We start from the raw sequence: 20985 nt of genomic DNA, 5'->3' as shown, positions 1-20985 counted from the left end.
GTAGCCCCCGCTTGCTGCAACTAAAGAAAGCCGGCGAGCAGCAACGAAGACCAAACGCAGCCAAAAAGAGAAAAACAAATACCGTATGCAGCCAAAAATAAAATTTAAAAAATAGACAAATTTATTAAAAAAAAAAAAAATCTGGGTAAAAAAAAAAAGAAATGAATAAATAAATCTCACCTTCAAGAACACCCTGAGCGGACTTCCCTGGTGGCGCAGTGGTTAAGAATCCGCCTGCCAATGCAGGATACACGGGTTCAAGCCCTGGTCCAGGAAGATCCCACATGCTGCGGAGCAACTAAGCCCATGCACCACAACTACTGAGCCTGTGCTCTAGAGTCTGTGAGCCCCAACTACTGAAGCCCTCACGCCTAGAGCCCGTGCTCCACAACAAGAGAAGCCACCGCAATGAGAAGCCCGCGCACCTCAACAAAGAGTAGGCCCCGCTCGCCGCAACTAGAGAAAGCCGGTGAGCAGCAATGAAGACCCAATGCAGCCAAAAATAAAAATAAAATTAATTAATTAATTAAAAAAAAAAAAGAAGAACACCCTCAGCGTCATCAGGACAAACCAGTCATTTAATCAGACTTTGCTCCATCTGACTGATGACTGGGAAGATGGGGACCAGCTAATCAGAACCCAGCGTGCACATTCTAAAGTCTGTATGATTGCTCACAGTAGGCGCTAATAGGAACAATCTTTTTTTTTTTTTAACATCTTTATTGGAGTTTTTTTACATCTTTATTTGCTTTACAATGGTGTGTTAGTTTCTGCTGTATAACAGAGTGAATCAGCTATACATATACATTTATCCCCATTTCTCCTCCCTCTTGCATCTCCCTCCCATCCTCCCAATCCCACCCCTCTAGGTGGACACAAAGCACGGAGCTGATCGCCCTGTGCCATGTGGCTGCTTCCCACTAGCAATTTATTTTACATTTGGTAGTGTATATATGTCCATGCCACTCTCTCACTTCATCCCAGCGTACCCTTCCCCCTCCCCGTGTCCTCAAGTCCATTCTCTACATCTGCATCTTTATTCCTGTTCTGCCGCTAGGTTCTTCAGAACCATTTCTTTTTTTTTTTTGATGACCGTATTAGTCAGGTTTTTGCTGTAATAATATTACATAGTAATCAGCTCCCAAATGTCAGTGATTTATAACTACAAACGTTTATTTTTCTCTCGCTGGTCTGCGCACAGCATGTGGGTGGCCAGGCTTCCCCTGACCTTAGATTTGGGTCTGCTCCATGTGTTTCTCATTCCAGGACCCAGGCTGAAGGGGCAATGGCTATGCAGGGCATTCTCTCCTCATAGCAAATGTGCAGGAGGTCAAGCCAAATTTCACAAATTCATGTAGAGCCTCTGGTCAGACATGACGTTTGTTACATTCACCCACATTCTCTAGACCAAACCCAAAGTGAGTGAGTTAGAGAAGCGTGCTCTGTCTGTAGTAAGCCATGGCGAGGATGGGGAGGGAAGAAAGAGTCATGAACAAAAATACTATCTACCACAGGGACCAACCAGGATGGGAGATAAAATGAAATTTAGACTAAGACCTATTGTTAAGCCTTATAAATGCAGTTTGAACCCACACTGCTTGAGAACCGCAACTGCTTCATCTAGTGTGTCCCTTAATCAAAGAACCTTTTTCCTCAAAGACTCTTACTGAAGGCTCTTCTCTGATCGTACTCACTCTGCCTTTATATTTTATATGCTTTATGCTTTTGTATAGTATATGCTTTTTATGCTATTTAAAGTTATGAAGACCTCACCTGGGTCTTTAAAAAAAGGAAAAGGTTAAACTGCCCTATCAATTTTTGATTGCTGAAAGAACTATTTTGTCCTTTCCCTTTCCCTGCCAAAGTTACGCCAATCAGCAAAAATAAATTTTCCTGTGAGTAAAAACAAGGAGTATTGCTGCCAGGCAACAAATGAGAGAGCACTATTTTTATGTTTTTTGGAAGGTGTAGCATCTTGCTCCACTGTTACCATGGAGAATCCCAATTGTCAAGTTTAATCAAATGCTGGAAAATTGAAATTTATGCAAAGAGACTAGCTTAGTAAGCAATTACCTTTGCTAAGTGACAACTAGGAGAAATATTTCGATGAAACCTCTTACCACAAATCAAGCATTATCCCTTGGTATCAGTTGACTCAAATTAACACTTTCATGTGTGTCAACTGCTTTTCTAAAGCTATTGCAATAATATTTCAACAAAATCACAAATTGCATGCACACCACTTCCAGTATAAATCACCATGGATGTTTGGAGCACATATGAACTGCATCAGAATACAGTAAGGAATATATAAAGAATGGTTGTAAACAGGGAATTCCCTGGCAGTCCAGTGGTTCGAACTTGGCACTTTCACTGCCATAGGCCCAGGTTCAATCCCTGGTCGGGGAACTAAGATACCGCAAGCTGCACAGTATGGCCAAAAAATAAAAAAAAAATGGTTGTAAACAAAGGTGTCTCTTTTGTTAGCGTGGTAATGTATCAGTTTCTAAAGTTCTTCCCAATAAATTAATAAGAGAAAATACTCAATGTAATTCAGAAAAAGTAAAGGAAATGGAGGGAGGGTGGAGTTCAGAGACCAGTCCTATCAGATATTAAAACATACAGCCTTTCCAGCAGTGACGACCTTCCCACGAGAACATGCCTCTTGCAAAGGATTTCCTTCATCCCTCTCCAGAAGAGAAGATGAAACACAAGAAGAAGTGCTTGGTGCAGAGCCCCAGTTCCTATTTCATGGATGTGAAATGCCCGGGATGCTATAAAATCACCACCGTCTTTAGCCATGCACAAACAGTAGTTTTGTGTGTTGGCTGCTCTACTGTCCTCTGCCAGCCTACAAGAGGAAAAGCAAGGCTTACAGAAGGTTGCTACTTCAGACAGAAGCAGCACTAAAATCACCCTGAATCAAGATGAATGGGAAACCATCCCAATAAACACATTTTGGATACAAAAAAAAAAAAATTATTAAAACATTCAGGATAACCAAACGTAAAATAGATAGCTAGTGGAAAGCAGCCGCATAGCACAGGGAGATCAGCTCCGTGCTTTGTGACCACCTAGAGGGGTGGGATAGGGAGGGTGGGAGGGAGGGAGACGCAAGAGGTAAGAGATACGGGAACATATGTATATATATAACTGATTCACTTTGTTATAAAGCAGAAACTAACACAACATTGTAAAGCAATTATACTCCAATAAAGATGTTAAAAAACAAAACAAACAAAAAAACCATGCAGGATAAAAAAGAAAGGTATCCTTCTGATGAAAGAATAGGCAGCTAAATGGAATAGAATAGGGAGGTATGATAAAGCATATGATCTATTTCTATGGTATATACCCCAAATAATCAAAAATTAGGACTTGAACAAATATTTGCACACCAAAGTTCATAGCAGTGTTGTTCACGATAGCCAAAAGGTGGAAACAACCCAATATCCATCTACAGATGAATGGATAAACAAAATGTGGTATGTACATACCATAGAATATTATTCAGCCTTAAAAAGAAAGGAAGTTCTGACACATGCTGCAGATGAACTTTGAGGACATTATGCTAAGTGAAATAAGTGAGACACAAAAGGACCTGAATATAATTTTAAAGATCCTAAATGCTGCTGTTGTGCTATTGCATATTTATTATAATTATGGGCTTTGTTTTCCTCTTCTCCAGTCAAGTTCTGCTCCTGACAAACTGAAGACTTTTCTCTCGTATTAGAGTTAAGTGATGTTTAGAAGGTGAGGTCAGATAATTATCTGAACTGTTTCAAAACTGGGGAGAGTTATGCTGACTGGGACACAGGATCCAATATACCTATTAGAAATATACATGAACTAAAAAAACAAAACAAAACAAACAAATAAAATGGAATCCAAGAAGTTGTGTGAGGGGTCCTGTCCCTGTGAAGTGAAAAGGAGAGGTGGTCTAATACCAGCCCAGGCAGCTGGCTATGAACCACAGTGCTTTGGGGAGAGGAAGTTCCAAGAATAGAACCTCCAACTGCAGGCAGCCCTCCTTACCACTGGGAAACCACAAGAAAGGGGAATCTACATCAAGGTCAGAGTCCCTCTTATGGGAGTCAGTGAAGGCCAGTCATAGGCAGCAGGCAACACAAAACATGCTGGTCATTCAAGAAGAATGACCCTGTGTGAACAACACATGGCACAATAGCCCAGAGCAGAAAGAGAAAACTTGGATGTCCAGAGGGATCCACTGATGGAGTAAAAGGAAGGACTCAGGACTTGACTAAGGTGGGACCGGAAGGAACCAGCCCTAGATCTCCCTCTACAACACTCCCCGCCACATGTGATGGTCCAGGTTCCACTCTAAAGAAAAACAGAAAACTGAGACAGAGTACTAGGTTGTCTCAAAATATATGCACCATAGGCTCGCTGGAGTGATTTTATGAAAGACCCGGAGGGACTCAAATGGCTTTCCTAGACAATCTGCAATTATTCTACCTGCTGGCTGCTTCTTGGGCTAACAAATGAACACTGAAGGCTGAGTGTTAGTGAGTTAGCCGTTTACACCACTTTCTGAGGATCAGTTTGACCAACTTGTTTTCCTAAAGTTGAGTTGGGATTCAGTCAGGGGGTGGGAGTTTTAAAGGGCAAGGAGGAGAAGGCGGGCAAGGAAAAGAGAGGGAGGGTAGAAAGATCTTCAGAGAAGGAGGTGTGAGAATAAGACCAGGAAGGAAGTTAGGAAGAAGAAAAGGCAAGATGGGCAATGGAAAGGGAGGGGCAAAAGAAGAAAAGTGTACCCACAAGGTTTTTGTTCAAATGGACCTGCCTTACAGCCCTCACACAGCAAAAATATCATTCAAACCTTGACTTTGTGTCCACCATGTTAGACTCGCCATAGTGTCTAGAATTATGTCTAAACTATAGAAAATGGATTTCTGTGTCTTCTATTTAGACAAATATTTCAGCCCATAAATGTATTGTTTTCACTTGTATGATACCAAAAAACTAAAACTAGAATCTTGTTTGACTTAATTTTTTTCTCATGAACTAAATGTGGTTCCACAAAGACCCAGATACGTCTCTTTCTGTTTAGAGGAATAATGCCTTGTTTGGAGAAATGGCATTATTCCAAATAATGTCATCATGGCTGGAGGCACCCATAATGGTCCGGAAACAGTCACAAACCTAGCTAAAAGCAGAAATTGGCTTTAGAGCTAAAAGGAAATACTTGCCCTGAAGAGCCAGAATCATCTTGAAAAAGAAAAACAAAGTTGAAGGATTCAAACTTCCTGATTTCAAAACAAACTACAAAGCTACAGTAACCAAAGTAGTGTGGTATTGGTATAAGGATAGACGATAGACCAATGGAATAGAAGTCCAGAAATAAACCTACATATTTATGGCCAACTGATTTTTGACAAATGTTTAAAGACCATTCAATGGAGGAAAGAATAGTCTCTTCAACAAAGGGTGCTGGGGGGAGTTCCCTGGCGGTCCAGTGGTTAGGTCTCGGTGCTTTCACTGCTGGGGCCTGGGTTCAATCCCTGATCAGGGAACTAAGATCCTGCAAGATGAGACATGGCCAAAACAAAACAAAACAAAAACTAAAAAATAAAACAAAGGGTGCTGGGACAACTGGATATCCACATGCAAAAGAATGACTCTGGGTCCCTACCTCACACCGTATGCAAAATTATCTCAAAATGAATCCACAATCTAAATATAAGAGCTAAACTTTAAGACCCTTAAAAGAAAACGTAGGCTAAGTTTTCATGACCTTGGATTTGGCAATGGATTTTTTTTTTTTTTTTGGCTGCATTGGGTCCTCGTTGCCGTGCGTGGGCTTTCTCTATTTGCGGCGAGTGGGGGCTACTCTTCGTTGCAGTGTGCAGGCTTCTCATTGTGGTGGCTTCTCTTGTTGCGGAGCATGGGCTCTAGGCACACAGGCTTCAGTAGTTGCGGTACACAGACCCTAGAGCTTGAGGGCTTCAGTAGTTGTGGCACGTGGGCTCAGTAGTTGTGGCTCATGGGCTTAGTTGTTCCACAGCATGTGGAATCTTCCTGAACCAGGGATCGAACCTGTGTCCCCTGCACTGGCAGGCGGATTCTTAATTAACCACTGCGCTGCCAGGGAAGTCCCTGGTAATGGATTCTTAAATATGACATCAAAAACATGAGCAACAACAACAAAACAGATAAATTGGATTCATCAAAATTAAAAACACTGTGCGTCAAAGGACATTATCAAGAAAATGAAAAGACAACCTAGAGAATGGGAGAAATTATTTATTTATTTATTTATTTATTTATTTTTGGCTGCATTGGGTCTTTGTTGCTGCACGTGGGCTTTCTCTAGTTGTGGTGAGTGGGGGCTTCTCATTGAAAGGCTTCTTTTGTTGCGGAGCACGGGCTCTAGGCACATGGGCTTCAGTAGTTGTGGCGCATGGGCTTCAGTAGTTGTGGCGCATGGGCTTCAGTAGTTGTGGCATGTGGGCTCATAAGTTGTGGCTCATGGGCTCTAGAGCGCAGACTTGGTAGTTGTGGTGCATGGGCTTAGTTGCTCCACAGCATGTGGGATCTTCCTGGACCAGGGCTTGAACCCATGTCTCCTGCATTGGCAGGTGGATTCTTAACCACTGCACCACCAGGGAAGTCCCGGGAGAAAATATTTTGTGATAAGGGGTTAGTATCCAGAATATATAAAGAACTCTTACAGTTCAACAATAAGAAGACTATCCAATTTTAAAATGGGCAAAGGACTTGGGTAGACATTCCTCCAAAGAAGATGTACAAACGGCCCACAAGCACATGAAATGATGCTTATTAGTAATCTGGGAAATGCAAATCAAAAAAAAATGTATAAATACACATTTCCATCTCTTTATGTTTTGGAGGGTTGAAAACTGTCTTCTGTTATTTGTTTATATGTCAGATGAATGCATTTCCAAAACAATTGGAGCACAATCACAACTAGTCAATCAAGCAAATCAAGAAATTCAGTCCTAAGACTTTGTTTCAATTGCTATGGTTGGGGGAGCAAAGATGAGTTAGAGGTAGTGCTGCAGATTACAGGATGAGGGAGATATGGATGGATGGAGATTGAGGAAAGACAGCCTAATAAAATAAGGAGCATTGACACACATCAGCAAAGCAAGGTCTCAACCGCCCCCACTCCCTCCTCCGCCTCATTTTTGGAGGGAGACAACCCATGCAGATCCAGGGACTCTAATGTTATTTTAATGTTCATATAACCTTTTCTTAAAAATGTGTTTATTTTATTTATTTTTGGCTGTGTCAGGTCTTAGTTGTGGCATGTGGGATCTTTCATTGCGACGCGCAGGCTTCTCTCTAGTTGTGGCACGCGGGCTCCAGGGCACGTGGGCTCTGTGGTTGTGACGTGCGGGTTCCAGAGTGTGTGGACTCTGTAGTTTGCAGCACACAGGCTCTCTAGTTGAGGCGTGCAAGCTCAGTAGTTGTGGCACGTGGGCTTAGTTGCCCCACGGCATGTGGGATCTTAGTTCCCTGACCAGGAATCGAACCCACATCCCCTGCATTGTAAGGTGGATTCTTTACCACTGGACCGCCAGGGAAGTCCCAATGTTCATATAATCTTTACCAGAGTGTTTTTTTCCTGTCTTCTCTGACTACTACATAAGTATAACCGGGTAAGCCAGTTCTCCACCCAGAACCATTAGGGACGAGGCAGCCTCGAGTCATCTTGGAAAAGAAATAAATATATGATTCAAGCTAGATGAGAGCCATACTTGCCTCTGGGCAAAATATAAGAGAATATGGCTTAGATGAGATTAGAAACAAAAGATCAGAATAAGCACTTCTTTAATCTCTTATGAGAATAAGAATTTCGAGCCTCTCTCTGGAACTTTCTACCTGGCCTGTTCAGCTATATATATACACATCAAAAAAATAAAATCATATTAAAAAGTTCAAAATCACCGTTCCTTGTCCTTCCGTCCTATTCTCTAGGAGCAACTGCATTTAATACTTTAATTTGTTTATTCTTTTATTGGTGCAGGTTTCTAAATAATTACATTAATATTTTATTTATCAAATTTTGACATAATTTATGGCTTTCTGAATCAGTCAGTTTTAAGTCAGAGGAATAAAACCCTCACCATTTAGTAGAGAAAATGTAATAAAAAGGTTGGAACAGTAGTTCTCAACTGGGGGTGATTTTGCTCGCCAGGGAACATCTGACAATGTTCTGACAATGTCTGAGACATTTTTGTTGTCACAACTGTGTGAAGGGGGGCTTCCCTGGTGGCGCAGTGGTTGAGAATCTGCCTGCCAATGCAGGGGACACGGGTTCGAGCCCTGGTCTGGGAAGATCCCACATGCCGCGGAGCAACTGGGCCCGTGAGCCACAATTACTGAGCCTGCGCGTCTGGAGCCTGTGCTCCGCAACGAGAGGCCGCGATAGTGACAGGCCCGCGCACTGCGATGAAGAGTGGCCCCCGCTTGCCACAACTAGAGAAACCCCTCGCACAGAAACGAAGACCCAACACAGCCATAAATAAATAAATAAACAAACAAATAAATAAATAAATAAACCCCAAAACTGTGTGGAGGCTACTGGTATCTAATGGGTATATGTATGTGGGTATATATATATATATATATACATATATATATGTATTTGGCCATTCTATTACCAGGTATAATCAAGAGAGAGGCTCAAAATACTTATTCTCATAAGAATATTATATATAATATTCTTGTATATATAATATATAGATATATAATATAATATATCATATATAAATTATACATTATATATAAATATATATATATAATGTTATATATAGAGAGAGGTGTCTCCCAGATTTTAGTTACATTTATATTTAGGTCCCTGAGACTAGATATCTTTACTCATTAATGCTGTCAATCATAATTTAATGAGCAATGTTGTTTATTCACGTTGTAAATGTTAATCATAGTTATGTTTCTTTTCTTGTACAACTTTTTGTTCTTTCTTGGAATTAACAGTAGCCTCTTTTTTTGTTTGCTTAGTTTTCTGTGCATTTATCACTAATTATTCTCAAATTCCCCATTAGGTCTATAAGACTTCTTTGATATAAGTTTTTTTTGATGCATTCCTTCAAGTGCATTAGAAAGTCTATTAGTTTCTTTTTTTTTTTTTTAGTGATCTCCTTCCTGTAAATCTTTCTCCTTTAGTGTCAGTCCTTTGACTATATCCGTAAGTTTCATTATCTTTTTCTTTTTGAAAAATGGTTTACTTTTGTAAAGGAGCTGCTATTATCCTCTAGAACTAATCAGAGAAGTGATGAAACACTTAACACTTTGCCTCCTCCAATAAAACCTAAGTAGGGTTATTAGATGGCTCAGCAGGAGAAGAGTTAGAAGTGATTTTCTGAAAAAAATTCTATACCAGGCTAAGGACATTTTTGACACTTGAACCACCAAAAGAAAGTTAAGTATTCTCCTTGTAGTTGAGTAGGGAGGCCAAGATGAAGTTAAAGTGGTAATTAATGGCCTAAGAGGATGAGATGAAAAGGTACTTAATTTGAAGACATTTTTATTTCTCTTAATATTGTTCTATATTGTTCTGCCTTGTTTTATCTCATAATTAAGAACTGCTAGTTATATTGACAAAGAGTTATGTTTTTGTAGGAAAGCGTATAAGAAACTTGAGGTACATTTCTGTTTCATGCTGATAATTCATGTGCTGGATCTTGGGGCAAGCTGCATCATTCACCTGGTGAAGGCTGATACTTTATTTATTTTTTAATTTTATTGGAGTATAGTTGATTTACAATGTTCATTTACAATGTGTTAGTTTCAGGTGTACAGCAAAGTGATTCAGTTATACATATACATATATTCATTTTTTTCCAGATTCTTTTCCCATATAGGTTATTACAGAGTGTTGAGTTCCCTGTGCTATCCAGTAGGTACTTGTTAATTATCTATTTTATATATAATAGTGTGTGTAGGTTAATCCCAAGCTCCTAATTTATCCCTCCCCCCCATGTTTCCCCTTTGGTAACCATAAGCTTTTTTTGAAATCTATGAATCTGTTTCTGTTTTGTAAATAAGTTCATTTATATCATTTTTTTAAAAATCAGATTCCACATGTGAGTTCATCATATATTTGTCTTTCTCTGTCTGACTTACTTCACTTAGTATGATCATCTCTAGGTCTATCCATGATGATGCTGCCAGTGGCATTATTTCATTCTTTTTTATGGCTAAGTCATATTCCCCTGTGTATATGTATCACATCTTCTTTATCCATTCCTCTGTCGATGGACACTTTGGTTGCTTCCAGGACTCGGCTATTATAAATAGTGCTGCACTGAACATTGGGGTGCATGTGTCTTTTCGAATTATGGTTTTCTCTGGATATACGCCCAGGAGTGGGATTGACGGATCATACGGTAGCTCTACTTTTCGTTTTTTAAGGGACCTCCACACTGTTCTCCATAGTGACTGTTACCAATTTACATTCCCACCAGCAATGTAGGAGGATTCCCTTTTCTCTACACCCTCTCCAGCATTTATTGTTTGTAGACATTTTGATGATGGCCAATCTGACCAGTGTGAGGTGACACCCCATTGTAGTTTTTTTTTTAATAACTTTTTTTTAAGAGTGTTAAGATCTTTATTATTTATTTATTTATTTATTTATTTTTGGCTGCACCATGTGGCATGCGGGATCTTAGTTCCCCGATCAGGGATCGAATCCGTGCCCCCTGCAATGGAAGTGCGTAGTCTCAGCCACTCGACCACCAGGGAAGTCCCCTCATTGTAGTTTTGATTTGCATTTCTCTGATAATTAGTAATGTTGAGCATCTTTTCATGTGCTTTTGGGCCATCTGTATGTCTTTGGAGAAATGTCTGTTTAGATCTTCTGCCCATTTTTTGATTCGGTTGTCATTATCTATTTCTTTTAAAGAAATTTTTACCTCTTCTTACTCTGTCTGTTGGTGTCTCTCTGTTCATTACATTATTTTCCCCAATGAGACAGTCACACAATAATTGATCCCTTTCATCTGATCTGTTTCAGAATTAATAGCAGTCCCAGGATTATTACATCAGTCTACAGATGGGAAACCCTGGATTTAGTGAATCAAATCCAACTACCTTGCCTTTATTTTTATGGTTGTAGTAGACAGGGCTGGTGTCCTGCCCTGATCCCATTTACTGTGCTAGCGCCCCTCTTCCCAGCTATTCTAAGTGTTGCTGATAATGGCTCAAGCTTATACCCGTCTCTGGAGATTTATCCTTGGCCAGGGGGAGCCACCTTATTGGGAAATGCCTGGGAAGTGCTATTTCCCCTCAGGGCATCAGGCAGCCAATGACTGACTAATACGAGGATACAAAAACTGTCCCCTTGCCTCAAAGGGGACAACTCTGTGGTGACAGTCACACTCCAGAACTGGGATTAGGCTGAAATTAGACCTCAGCTGAAACCTCATCTTTGTTTAGCCTCTTCCCCTGCTTCCCTTACCTTTTTACAAGTTTCTCCTGAAAGCACGACTTCAGGGTGTCACTTGTATAAGAATCTCTGCCTCGGTCTCTGCTTCTGGGAACCCAACCTAAGACAATGGTGAACGTTTTTTGGCTTCTTAGCATTCATCCTCCCTTCTTAATAGCACCAGAGTTTCTTCTTGGGAAATGACTTTCCCATCACCCTATTGTGGACAGTCTTGATGTGACTAAAGCTAGGTACCTGCCCTTCCATCTTGGAAACTGAAGGGGTTTGTAGAGGGTCCTTCCAGTAGATTCTTCCTCTCACTGCCTTGGGACAGCAAGCTCAGGCTTTTGACCTAAACTCCGCCAATGTGACATTCTCTCCAGGGATTATGAATCTTGAGTGAGCAATACAAAGATATTTGAAGTTCATTTTTCTCATCATGGGCTCCTGCTAGCCTGTTTCTCCTTCTCGACCTTTCTGTGGTTCCGGCCTCTTAACTTCCAGCACCTTGATTCCTGCCCACTCCCAAGCTATTTGGTTATCCTTTTGTGAGTTATCCCAATCCTTCCAGTAGTTTCCCTTTTGTGTAAGGTCTCTCACTCAGGTTCTCTTGCTTATAAGAAAAGAATCATTAGTGATGCAGTTACCTTAGTCTCTTTTATCTAAGTGCAGAGAGGAAAAGGATCTGGGACCACATCACTAATTCAGAAGAGGGGAGACTTAGGGCTTCTGAGCTTGGTGAGTAAGAGCCTACCTGGACAGCTCTTCTTGCTCCAGCGAAGAGGTAGGAGTTTGCAAAGCATCTTTCAACTGAGTAAATTATACTTTGATCTTAGGTGAGATTCTGAATTAATTTCTTCTCTTAGAAAGCTGGTGTCTGGGGACTTCCCTGGTGGCACAGTGGTTAAGAATACGCCTGCCAATGCAGGGGACACGGGTTTGAGCCCTAGTCCGGAAAGATCCCACGTGCCGTGGAGCAGCTAAGCCCATGCGCCACAACTACTGAGCCTGTGCTCTAGAGCCCGCGAGCCACAACTACTGAGCCCACGTGCCACAACTACTGAAACCCGTGCGCCTAGAGCCCGTGCTCCTCAAAAAGAGAAGCTACTACAATGAGAAGCCCGCGCACCACAACGAAGTGTAGCCCCCGCTCACCACAACTAGAGAAAGCCTGCGCGCACCAACGAAGACCCAACGCAGCCAAAAAAAAAAAAAAGAAAAAAACTGGTGTCTGGCTTTCAGCCGCAAAACATACATCTCTGTCTGAAACCTCCTCTCAGTTGGCATTTTTCCTTTTCTTTTCTTATATGTTCATGTAACAGTCCTAAAAACAGAGCAATTCAACTGCGTGAAGAGAGCTGTACTTCTTAAAAATATCTTCTGTAGGAAAAGAGACTTTCTTATGAGTGGAATTCTTCCCCCTAAATTGTTCAGTTCTGGGATTGTAGGGAAGGAAATGAGCTCGACAGAAAAACCAAAATAGATACACTTGATTCCAGAGGAATCTAAAGACAACCCTCTGTTCTGAGTTACCAGGCAACTGTTTCTCCAAGGATGCTGTCATTTTGATTTTATAGAATAATAGGGTGCCTGAATTTCTGCCTCAAGAGATTTTGGGATAATAATGAGTTCATCTTTTATTATTTAAAAAAAGTATAAGGAGAAATCTCTCTCTTGCTTGGCACACGTTTCACTCTTTTTTCTTTCAGTTTCTTTGTTGTGTGTCTTCAAAGCAAACAGGTTTTCATCTGTTTGGGATTTTTAAAAAATTTATTTTATTTAAGTATAGTTGATTTACAATGTTGTGTTAATTTCTGCTGTACAGCAAAGTGACTCATGTATGTGTATATATATATACATATATATATATACACACACATTCTTTTTCATATTCCTTTCCATTATGGTTTATCATGGGATGTTGAATATAGTTCCCTGTGCTATACAGTAGGATGTTGTTTATCCATTCTGTATATAATATTTTGTATCTGCTAGTCTGTTTGGGATGTTTTTGTTGGGTCCTGCTGAGAGTGGACATGGATGGAAGACCACTCAAGATGTTGATTTTTAGCTGCTTCAGATTCTCATCTTATGGTTACTAAGTTGTTTTATCCACAAGGAACAAAAGAAAAAATTGCGTGTAAACATCGCCTAAAACAATAGTCCTGGGAAGCTCAGCCTTAGGCCTAGAAGCAAGGTCACTGCACACAGGTAAACAAACTATTATTGGATAAAGAGCTGGACAAAGAAACAGACACATAGATGAGTCTTTTCATCAGTATTTGAAAAAAGAAATCCTTGCAGAAACACAGTTGTTTGTTCAGGTACTTGTGTATTAATCTCAGAATAGAGTTTTCTAAAAAATTCCATGGCTAATTTTCCAGTGTCTTTTTGTCTGTACCATGATTTGTTACTTTTTATTCATTTGTTTCTTAGTGAAAGCCTAAATTGTGCAAAGGTCTCTGCTGGACATGAGTCGACTCCAGTGGAAGAGTCCACAGTCCTAGGCTTCAAGGCATCTACTGTCTAGAAATGCGAAGAGACAGGCCAACAACTCTTGAGCAATGATACAGAATGGAAACTAACAAAACAGAAAGGGAATGTAGGAGAAGGATGTCAGGGGAACCAAGTGTGTACAGCTAGGCTTGAAAAGGTGCAGCCTAAGGGGCTCCAGGAGGCCATGCATCGGGAACCCCAGCAGAGGCCACACTTTAGAAGAGTGTAGTCAGCAAGTCCCTGCTGCCTGCAAGGAGTGACCTCCAAACTGTCCCCTCCTCCAGGTGTCATTCACTCCAAATTCCAAATTCTAGGAGAAAGCACCCAGCTGATCCAGAGGTCAAAGCCCTCTGTCTGTGTTGGGCTAATCAGGGAGGACCTTCCTTTTAGGAAGCTGCCGAGACTTTCCACTAAGGCCACACATGTGGGGCATCCCCCAAACAGAGAGCAGCAACTAGGAAGGTGAGGTTAGAGTCTAGAAACAAAGGGAAAGAGGCAAGCGTCCACTGCATGCATTATTTATCTTTGAATCTCAAAATCTAGGCAGAGTCTAGACACAGTGAAAACAATTCTTAATGTTATTAGGGGAGAAATCATCTATAGAAGATTGGAAGTAAAATCATCTACCCCAACCCTTTTATTTTAGAGTTAAGGGAACTGATGCCTTAGATGAATGTGGCCTACTGACATCGAGCCAGTTGAAGAGACTGGATTGCTATTCACTGTCTCACTCTCTGGTTGCCATACCCTGCATTGTTTTTAGGGCTGACATCCAGCTGGCACACACTTGATTGGCTGTACTGATTGTCAAAATGTTGAAATACTTCTGAACAAGTTGGTAAGCAGCCACTGCCCTGATCCCACTGGTACAGACAATGTCAGGGCTCCATCCTCCACCTGACTCTCTGGGTGGTTTCACCTCCAGCACCTGTTACTCTGCAGCAGCTGCTCAGCCAAGGCACAGAGAGCCAGACATGCTTGGGGAGGAGATCCCTGCCCGACGTGGCCGTGAAACAGTGACCAAGAAGTGCTGAGATAACAAGCGGCTGGCTCCCTTGCCTCTGGTTGGGAGAAATCTGCAGCATAGCTTCAATCCAGAACTTCATTTGTTTGTTAGTGAAAGCCTAAACTGTGCAAGGGTGTCTGCTAGACATGAGTCTATTCCAGTGAAACAGTCCACATTCCCAGGCTGTGGCGTCTGGGATGAGGCATCCCTGAGGGTGTCTGTGATGGTTAATTTTAAGCGTCAACTTGACTGAGACACAGGGTGCCCAGATATTTGGTTGAACCTTATCCTGTGTGTGTCCAGATGAGATTAGGATTTGAATAGGTAGACTGAGCAAAGCAGATGGCCCTCCCCAATGTGAGTGGGCCTCACACAATCTGCTGAGGACCTGAATAGAACAAAGGAAGGGAGAACAAAGAGACAGAGGAAGGGAGAATTCGATCTCTGTCTGCTTGCTGGAGCTAGGACATCAGTCTTCTCCTGTCAAGGACTGGGCCTTACACCACCAGTGGTCTTTGTTTCCAGGCCTCCAGATTTTGACTAGAAGTTATATCACCCATTCTCCTGAATCTCAGGTCTTCAGATTGACTGCAACTGTATTTTCTGGGTCTCCAGCTTGCAGGCAGCAGATGGTGGGACTTCTCAGTTTCCATAATCATGTTAGCCAATTCCATATCTATATATATGGAATCATATATGTGTATATATATTCATTCCTCCCTCAGTATCCAGGAGCCCTCGCATATACCAAAATCTGCAGATTCTCAAGTCCCATAGACAGCCCTGTGTTTCTGCATCTGTGGATTCACCCAACCCGATTGTGTAGTACTATACATATTTATTGAAAAAAAATCTGCGTATAAGTGGACCCATGCCGTTCAAACCCATGCTGTTCAAGGGTCAGCTGTACATGTGTATTCCATTGGTTCTGTTTCTCTGGAGAACCCCAATATAGCACCCTTGCTTGGCTTCCTCTCCTCCCCTGGCTTGCTTGGCTTCCTCTCCTCCCCTATCTTGCTTCATCCACTTTCTTAGTGGCCTTCCCTGGGAACGTTTCCTTAATAAATCACTTCCATGTAAATCTGCATCTCAGAATCTACTTCCAGGGCACCTGAACTTCTAGGAAAATTCCCCAAAGCCCCACCTCTCCAGGGCCAACCTGGCCCCTTCCATAGTATGCCCCATACCTCCCCATGACCTAGTAACTACAGGGTTAATGCCTGACCCAGCAAGGACCCTCCTGGACCTTATTTCTAGCCTACAACCAGCATTGGTTGGACTAGTCACTGCCTGGGTCATAGCAGTTGTTAAATATTTTGAATATAACCCTGAACCTATTGAAATGTTAGGGCTACAAAATATAGAAACTAATGAGTGTCTGCTCTACTCACAAAATCTTTCAGTTTCTGGGAAGACTCAAATATGTCAGGGCAGGTTCAAGCCACATGAGCTGGCCATTCTGGCCATGGCTGATTGGACCAGGGATAGACACTGCACCCAAGCTGAGCCAATGAGTTTCTCTCTTCAGAAAGTTGACCTGAAAGACACAGCAGTTGGGACTTGTTGGGGCTGAGTCACCATAATGACATCATTGCCCAAAGGGGAAGGTCCATGAATTCCTGGTTCTGCCCTACCCAGGGTTTGGATGTTTAACTCTTCCAGTAATAGCTTTCCAATAAGTTCCCATTTTTGCTTACATTTGCTGGAGTAGCTGTTTCTTGTAACCAGAAGACTCTTAACTAATATTCTATATTAGCATGTGGAATGACTACTACTCGTTTGTCTTGTTCACAGCCTCCAGCACCTAGCATAGTGCCCAGCATGGATTAGACACTCAAGAAATATTTGCTGCCTCAATAAACAGCTCTCTGTAGGAAGGAGAAGAGCACCTTGAATCTATCTATCTATCTATCTACCTATCTATCTATCTATCTATCTATCTATCTGATTTGGATAAATATATAGGGTTGAAAATGGGGAAATTTCATCCACATTGCTTGAGTATGTATGGTCTCTGGAGGAAAAACAAATTTACATGCCTCTTGCTTTTGCTCGTATTTTTTTCTTCATTAAAGTTTCCTCCTAACTAATTAGCTTATCTCATGGTCTATCTTTATTTCTTAAATGGAAAACATTTGATATGCTAATTAGTGTCACATAGCTTTAAGGTAAAAATCTTTTTATAATTTTAATTTTTATTTTTTGGCTGCGTCGGGTCTTAGTTGCGGCATGCAGGATCTTCGTTGCAGTGCACGGGCTTCTCTCTAGTTGTGGCTTGCATGCTCAGTAGTTGTGGCACATGGGCTTAGTTGCCCCGCGGCATGTGGGATCTTAGTTCCCCGACCAGGGATCGAACCCACGTCCCGTGCATTGGAAGGCGGATTCTTAATCACTGGACTACCAGGGAAGTCCCTAAGGTAAAAATCTTAATTCAACATGAATTTAGGAGGTTTCTGAAATACATATCATGTTGGTGAATACATATTCCCAGCTAGTGAAGTAAACCATTTGGGCACCATCTTTGATGTCCCTATGTCACTATTACTGACTCCATTGATTGCCTTTCTTTAACAGCTCTAAACTCTACACCTCCCACTGTCCAGTTTTGATCTCTTAAGTTAGAAAGGGTAGCAACTGCAGTTTAGGAATTTTGCTTAAATGAAGAGAAAGTGTGCTCATGATAAAGTTTTTTTTTACACTGGTAAAACAAACTAGCTCTATAAGTAAGGAGAAATAAATTTGGGGATATAAGGTAATGAATGAACCATACAGTTGTATGTTCTTCCCAGGCATCTTGAGAGTGAATTCTAGAAATTTCATTTCCAGAAATCAGGTTGTCGCCATCATCATAGAAAATCACCTCAGTCGAAGGCTGTTCTCTGACACAAAACAACTGGTTTTGCTGGTGGTGGCTTCTGTTGAATCATCAGTAAAAGTTAGACAACATGTGGGTGTAAACTGCAACAGTCAAAACAAGCAGAAACCCAGAGAAAGAAATCTGGGTTGTTCTCTCTCCTGCCTGTCAGCAGAGCAGTCTCTAGTTATTGCAAAGCAATTTGAAGGTTTGAGCAAACAGAGTAAGTCCTTTGAAGGACTTGCAGGTATTGCTGCTTAATGAGGATGTCTGGGAAAACCAGAGGCTTAGAAATGGGGCAGGTAGACTCAAAGAAAATGCTTTTGTGTCTGTAGGAGCAGAAAATGGACTTGAACCAGTAAGAACTGTGAAATGTTTTCATTTTCTGCCATTGGAGAAGGATCTGTGTGTGGCAAAGGTGTCACATGAACTTAATAATAGAAAACAGTCTATGAAAGACATCTTCACATCAGAGAGTGTGACAGCTCATGAGAAAGAAGCCTTCTCTTCATGACTACAGAGCATTACCTCATTTTGCCCTGGGGTGGCTCAAGTGTACCCATCAAAGCAGAGCAGCCATCTGAACGCTGGGAGCACGCCCACGAACACTGCTGTTTATTAACTTGGGACCTGTGAAGACAAAGCCACGTCCTCACTTGGAACGTGGAAAAGCTGAAGACATCGGGCTCTTGCTTAGGTCTCTTGATTCCAGCCTTGCAATAGTGAGACCAGGTACCGGTTACTGAGGGCTTAGATGTGCTGGGCACTCAGCTGGGCCATCCTACACACTGTGTCTCAAAATCTCCCGGACAATTCAGTGGGGCAGGTATGAACCCCACCCCCTTCTTTACAAATGAGGGAACTGAGTCTCAGAGAGGTAAAGTGACTTGCCCAGGACCACCCAGTGGGTGGAGAGCTCTATCTGTCCCCAAAGCCCACGGTCTCTGCTGCAAGGAAATGCCTGGGAAAATTGAGGGTTGCTTGCTGCCTCTCAGAGTTGCAGGAAGATGTCCATCGCTTCTCTCTCATCTTCTTTGCTACTTAGTAGCATTTCCTGGCTAAGTGTGGTCCCCAGACCAGCAGCATCAGTATCTTCTGGAGGCATCTTAGACATGCAGAAACTAAGGCTTCCCCCCAACCCCAGACCTGCCCTCCAAAGTGGGAGGAGAACTGATCACCTTCCTCACTGTACATTCATTTCAGGCCTTTGATAATGTGCTAATTATCCTGTGAGTTACCTCAGAGCAACTCTGAGAAACAGTTTCTATGTGCTTCATCAAATCTTTGACTTTCAAAGTGTGTTCCTTCAACTGAAAAGGGGGTATCACTTCTGCTGATCTCTTGCCAGAACAGAAATCTCCATCAAACAAACAGGGGAAAGAAGCAAGGGAAGCATTCCAAAAGGTTCTCTGATGAGACTGTGGGCAGCTGCATTTACCAGCACCTGGGTATTACCAGGTAAGGCTAAATATTAACACCTAAGAAGATTAGTGGAGATTGCAGGAGGGGGACTCTCATTGGGTTAAAGGTCATTTGCTCTCAAATCTCTTGCTGGGGAGGAGCCTCACAGTGGAAGTGACAAGGCAGGAGGCCAGGAGAAAGGGCACAGTTATGGGGACGAGGCTTAAAGGGATTTCTCTTCTAGAGGGGAAGGTGGATGACCATGGGAAGGGCTTCTTGTGGCTCCAGGTTTTTGGATAGAACAAGGGGTTACAAGGCAAAGGAAATTAGTCAACAAGAGAGATAAGAAAGAAGAGAAGGACTAAACTTAAAATACAGCCAAGAGGTTGGCAAATAGAAGAAAGTAGTAATTCAAGACAGAAGAGAGAGAAGAAATTCTTCACCCATGGAACCATACTGGAATCACTGTATTTTGCGATTTTTTTGAGATTCCAACTTCTGGTTCCTTGGAAGTCTAAAGCCCTCCCAAAGATTTCTTCAGATTACCAGGAGCTTATTTTCTTATGATTCTATCAAGTTTATGGTTTGCACATCTTTCTAATGCTTGAGTCCCTCCTACGAAACCCCATGCAGTGATTATGTGCAGCATAATACATGTTTTTCTTATTCAATGCATAGAATGATTCTGCCCAGAAGGAATTATATCCTGATTATTTTATGGATAAAGAAGGTAATGGTGGCTCAGAGAAGTATAGAAATTAGGCCAAAGAAATACAGCTAGCAAGCTGAGGAGCCAGGATTTGAATTCATATCCATGTGACTCACTGGTGGCCGCCAGTAACCCATGCCTCCTGGTGTTCATGCCCTGTGTGTTCCCTTCCCCTTGCGTCTGGGCTGGGCCTGTGACTTGCTGTAGCCAACAGGATGCAGGCAGAGTTCCAGACACAAGCTCCTGGGAGTCCTGCAGTCATGCAGGAAGACTGACCACCCTGCTGGAGAGACCATGTGGAGAGGGAAAAGCTCTGAGACCACATGGAAGAGAAGCCAGGTACCTGGCAGCCAGAGTAAGCTAAAGCCCCAGACATGTGATCCCAATGTAACCATTCCTGTTCGCCACCAGCCTTGCCAGTGGTCTGAGCTGAGGCATTGGACGTGGTGGACATTATGCTTCAACAGACATCAGGTGGAGCAGAGATGATGGGGCTGAGCCTGCTCAAATCCCTGACCCACAGAACTGTTGAAAAATGCTAAAAATGGTTGTCTTAAGTCAGTGAGTTTTGGGTAGTTTGTTGTGTAGCAATAAGTCACCAAGACACATGCTGCTGTCCTGTGACTGAGGAGAAAGAGACAGTGATGAACTCACGAGGTGTTTGAATAAGAGGGAAGGAGAGGCGGGGAACGAGTGGGTTAAACACAATTGTCAGGGTGGAGAGAGGGAAAAAAAGGGCATAATTATGCAGACCTTTAAGTAGGGGAAACAAGAAGTAAAGGAATCCTTAGGTTACATTTACCAGCCAGCATTTCTGCTCTAGAGCAAATCCTCACAATAGAATTCATGCAAAGAAAATAAAAAGGCAAGATACAAACTATTTTCAACAGGAAGGTAATAGAACAAAGTGTTTAGAGTGGCTGTCTCTGGGTGGTGGGATTGCAAATAATGCTTTGTTAGTCTTGCATATTTTCCAATTTTTCCATATTTTCTACAATAACTGCTTAAAATTTAACTTAAAAATTTTAATATCAAACAAGCAAAAGTACATGCATTTATTTCTGTCCTGCCCCTAGGTTCATTAG

At 42.0% G+C, this 20985-nt stretch overlaps 1 protein-coding gene across 1 annotated transcript; it reads left to right on the top strand.

Moving 5' to 3' along the window:
* The first annotated feature begins 2652 nt into the window (after positions 1-2652).
* On the top strand, positions 2653-2910 carry LOC133094596 (small ribosomal subunit protein eS27-like). Its single transcript, XM_061195231.1, has one exon. The coding sequence runs from the start codon at positions 2659-2661 to the stop codon at positions 2908-2910; it is 252 nt and encodes an 83-aa protein (XP_061051214.1). The 5' UTR covers positions 2653-2658.
* The last annotated feature ends 18075 nt before the right edge of the window (positions 2911-20985 follow it).

Source organism: Eubalaena glacialis, chromosome 7, assembly GCF_028564815.1.
Source record: "Eubalaena glacialis isolate mEubGla1 chromosome 7, mEubGla1.1.hap2.+ XY, whole genome shotgun sequence".
Lineage (NCBI taxonomy): Eukaryota > Metazoa > Chordata > Mammalia > Artiodactyla > Balaenidae > Eubalaena > Eubalaena glacialis.
Note: the sequence above shows the minus strand (reverse complement) of the source record. Positions and strands in the feature narration are given on the sequence as shown.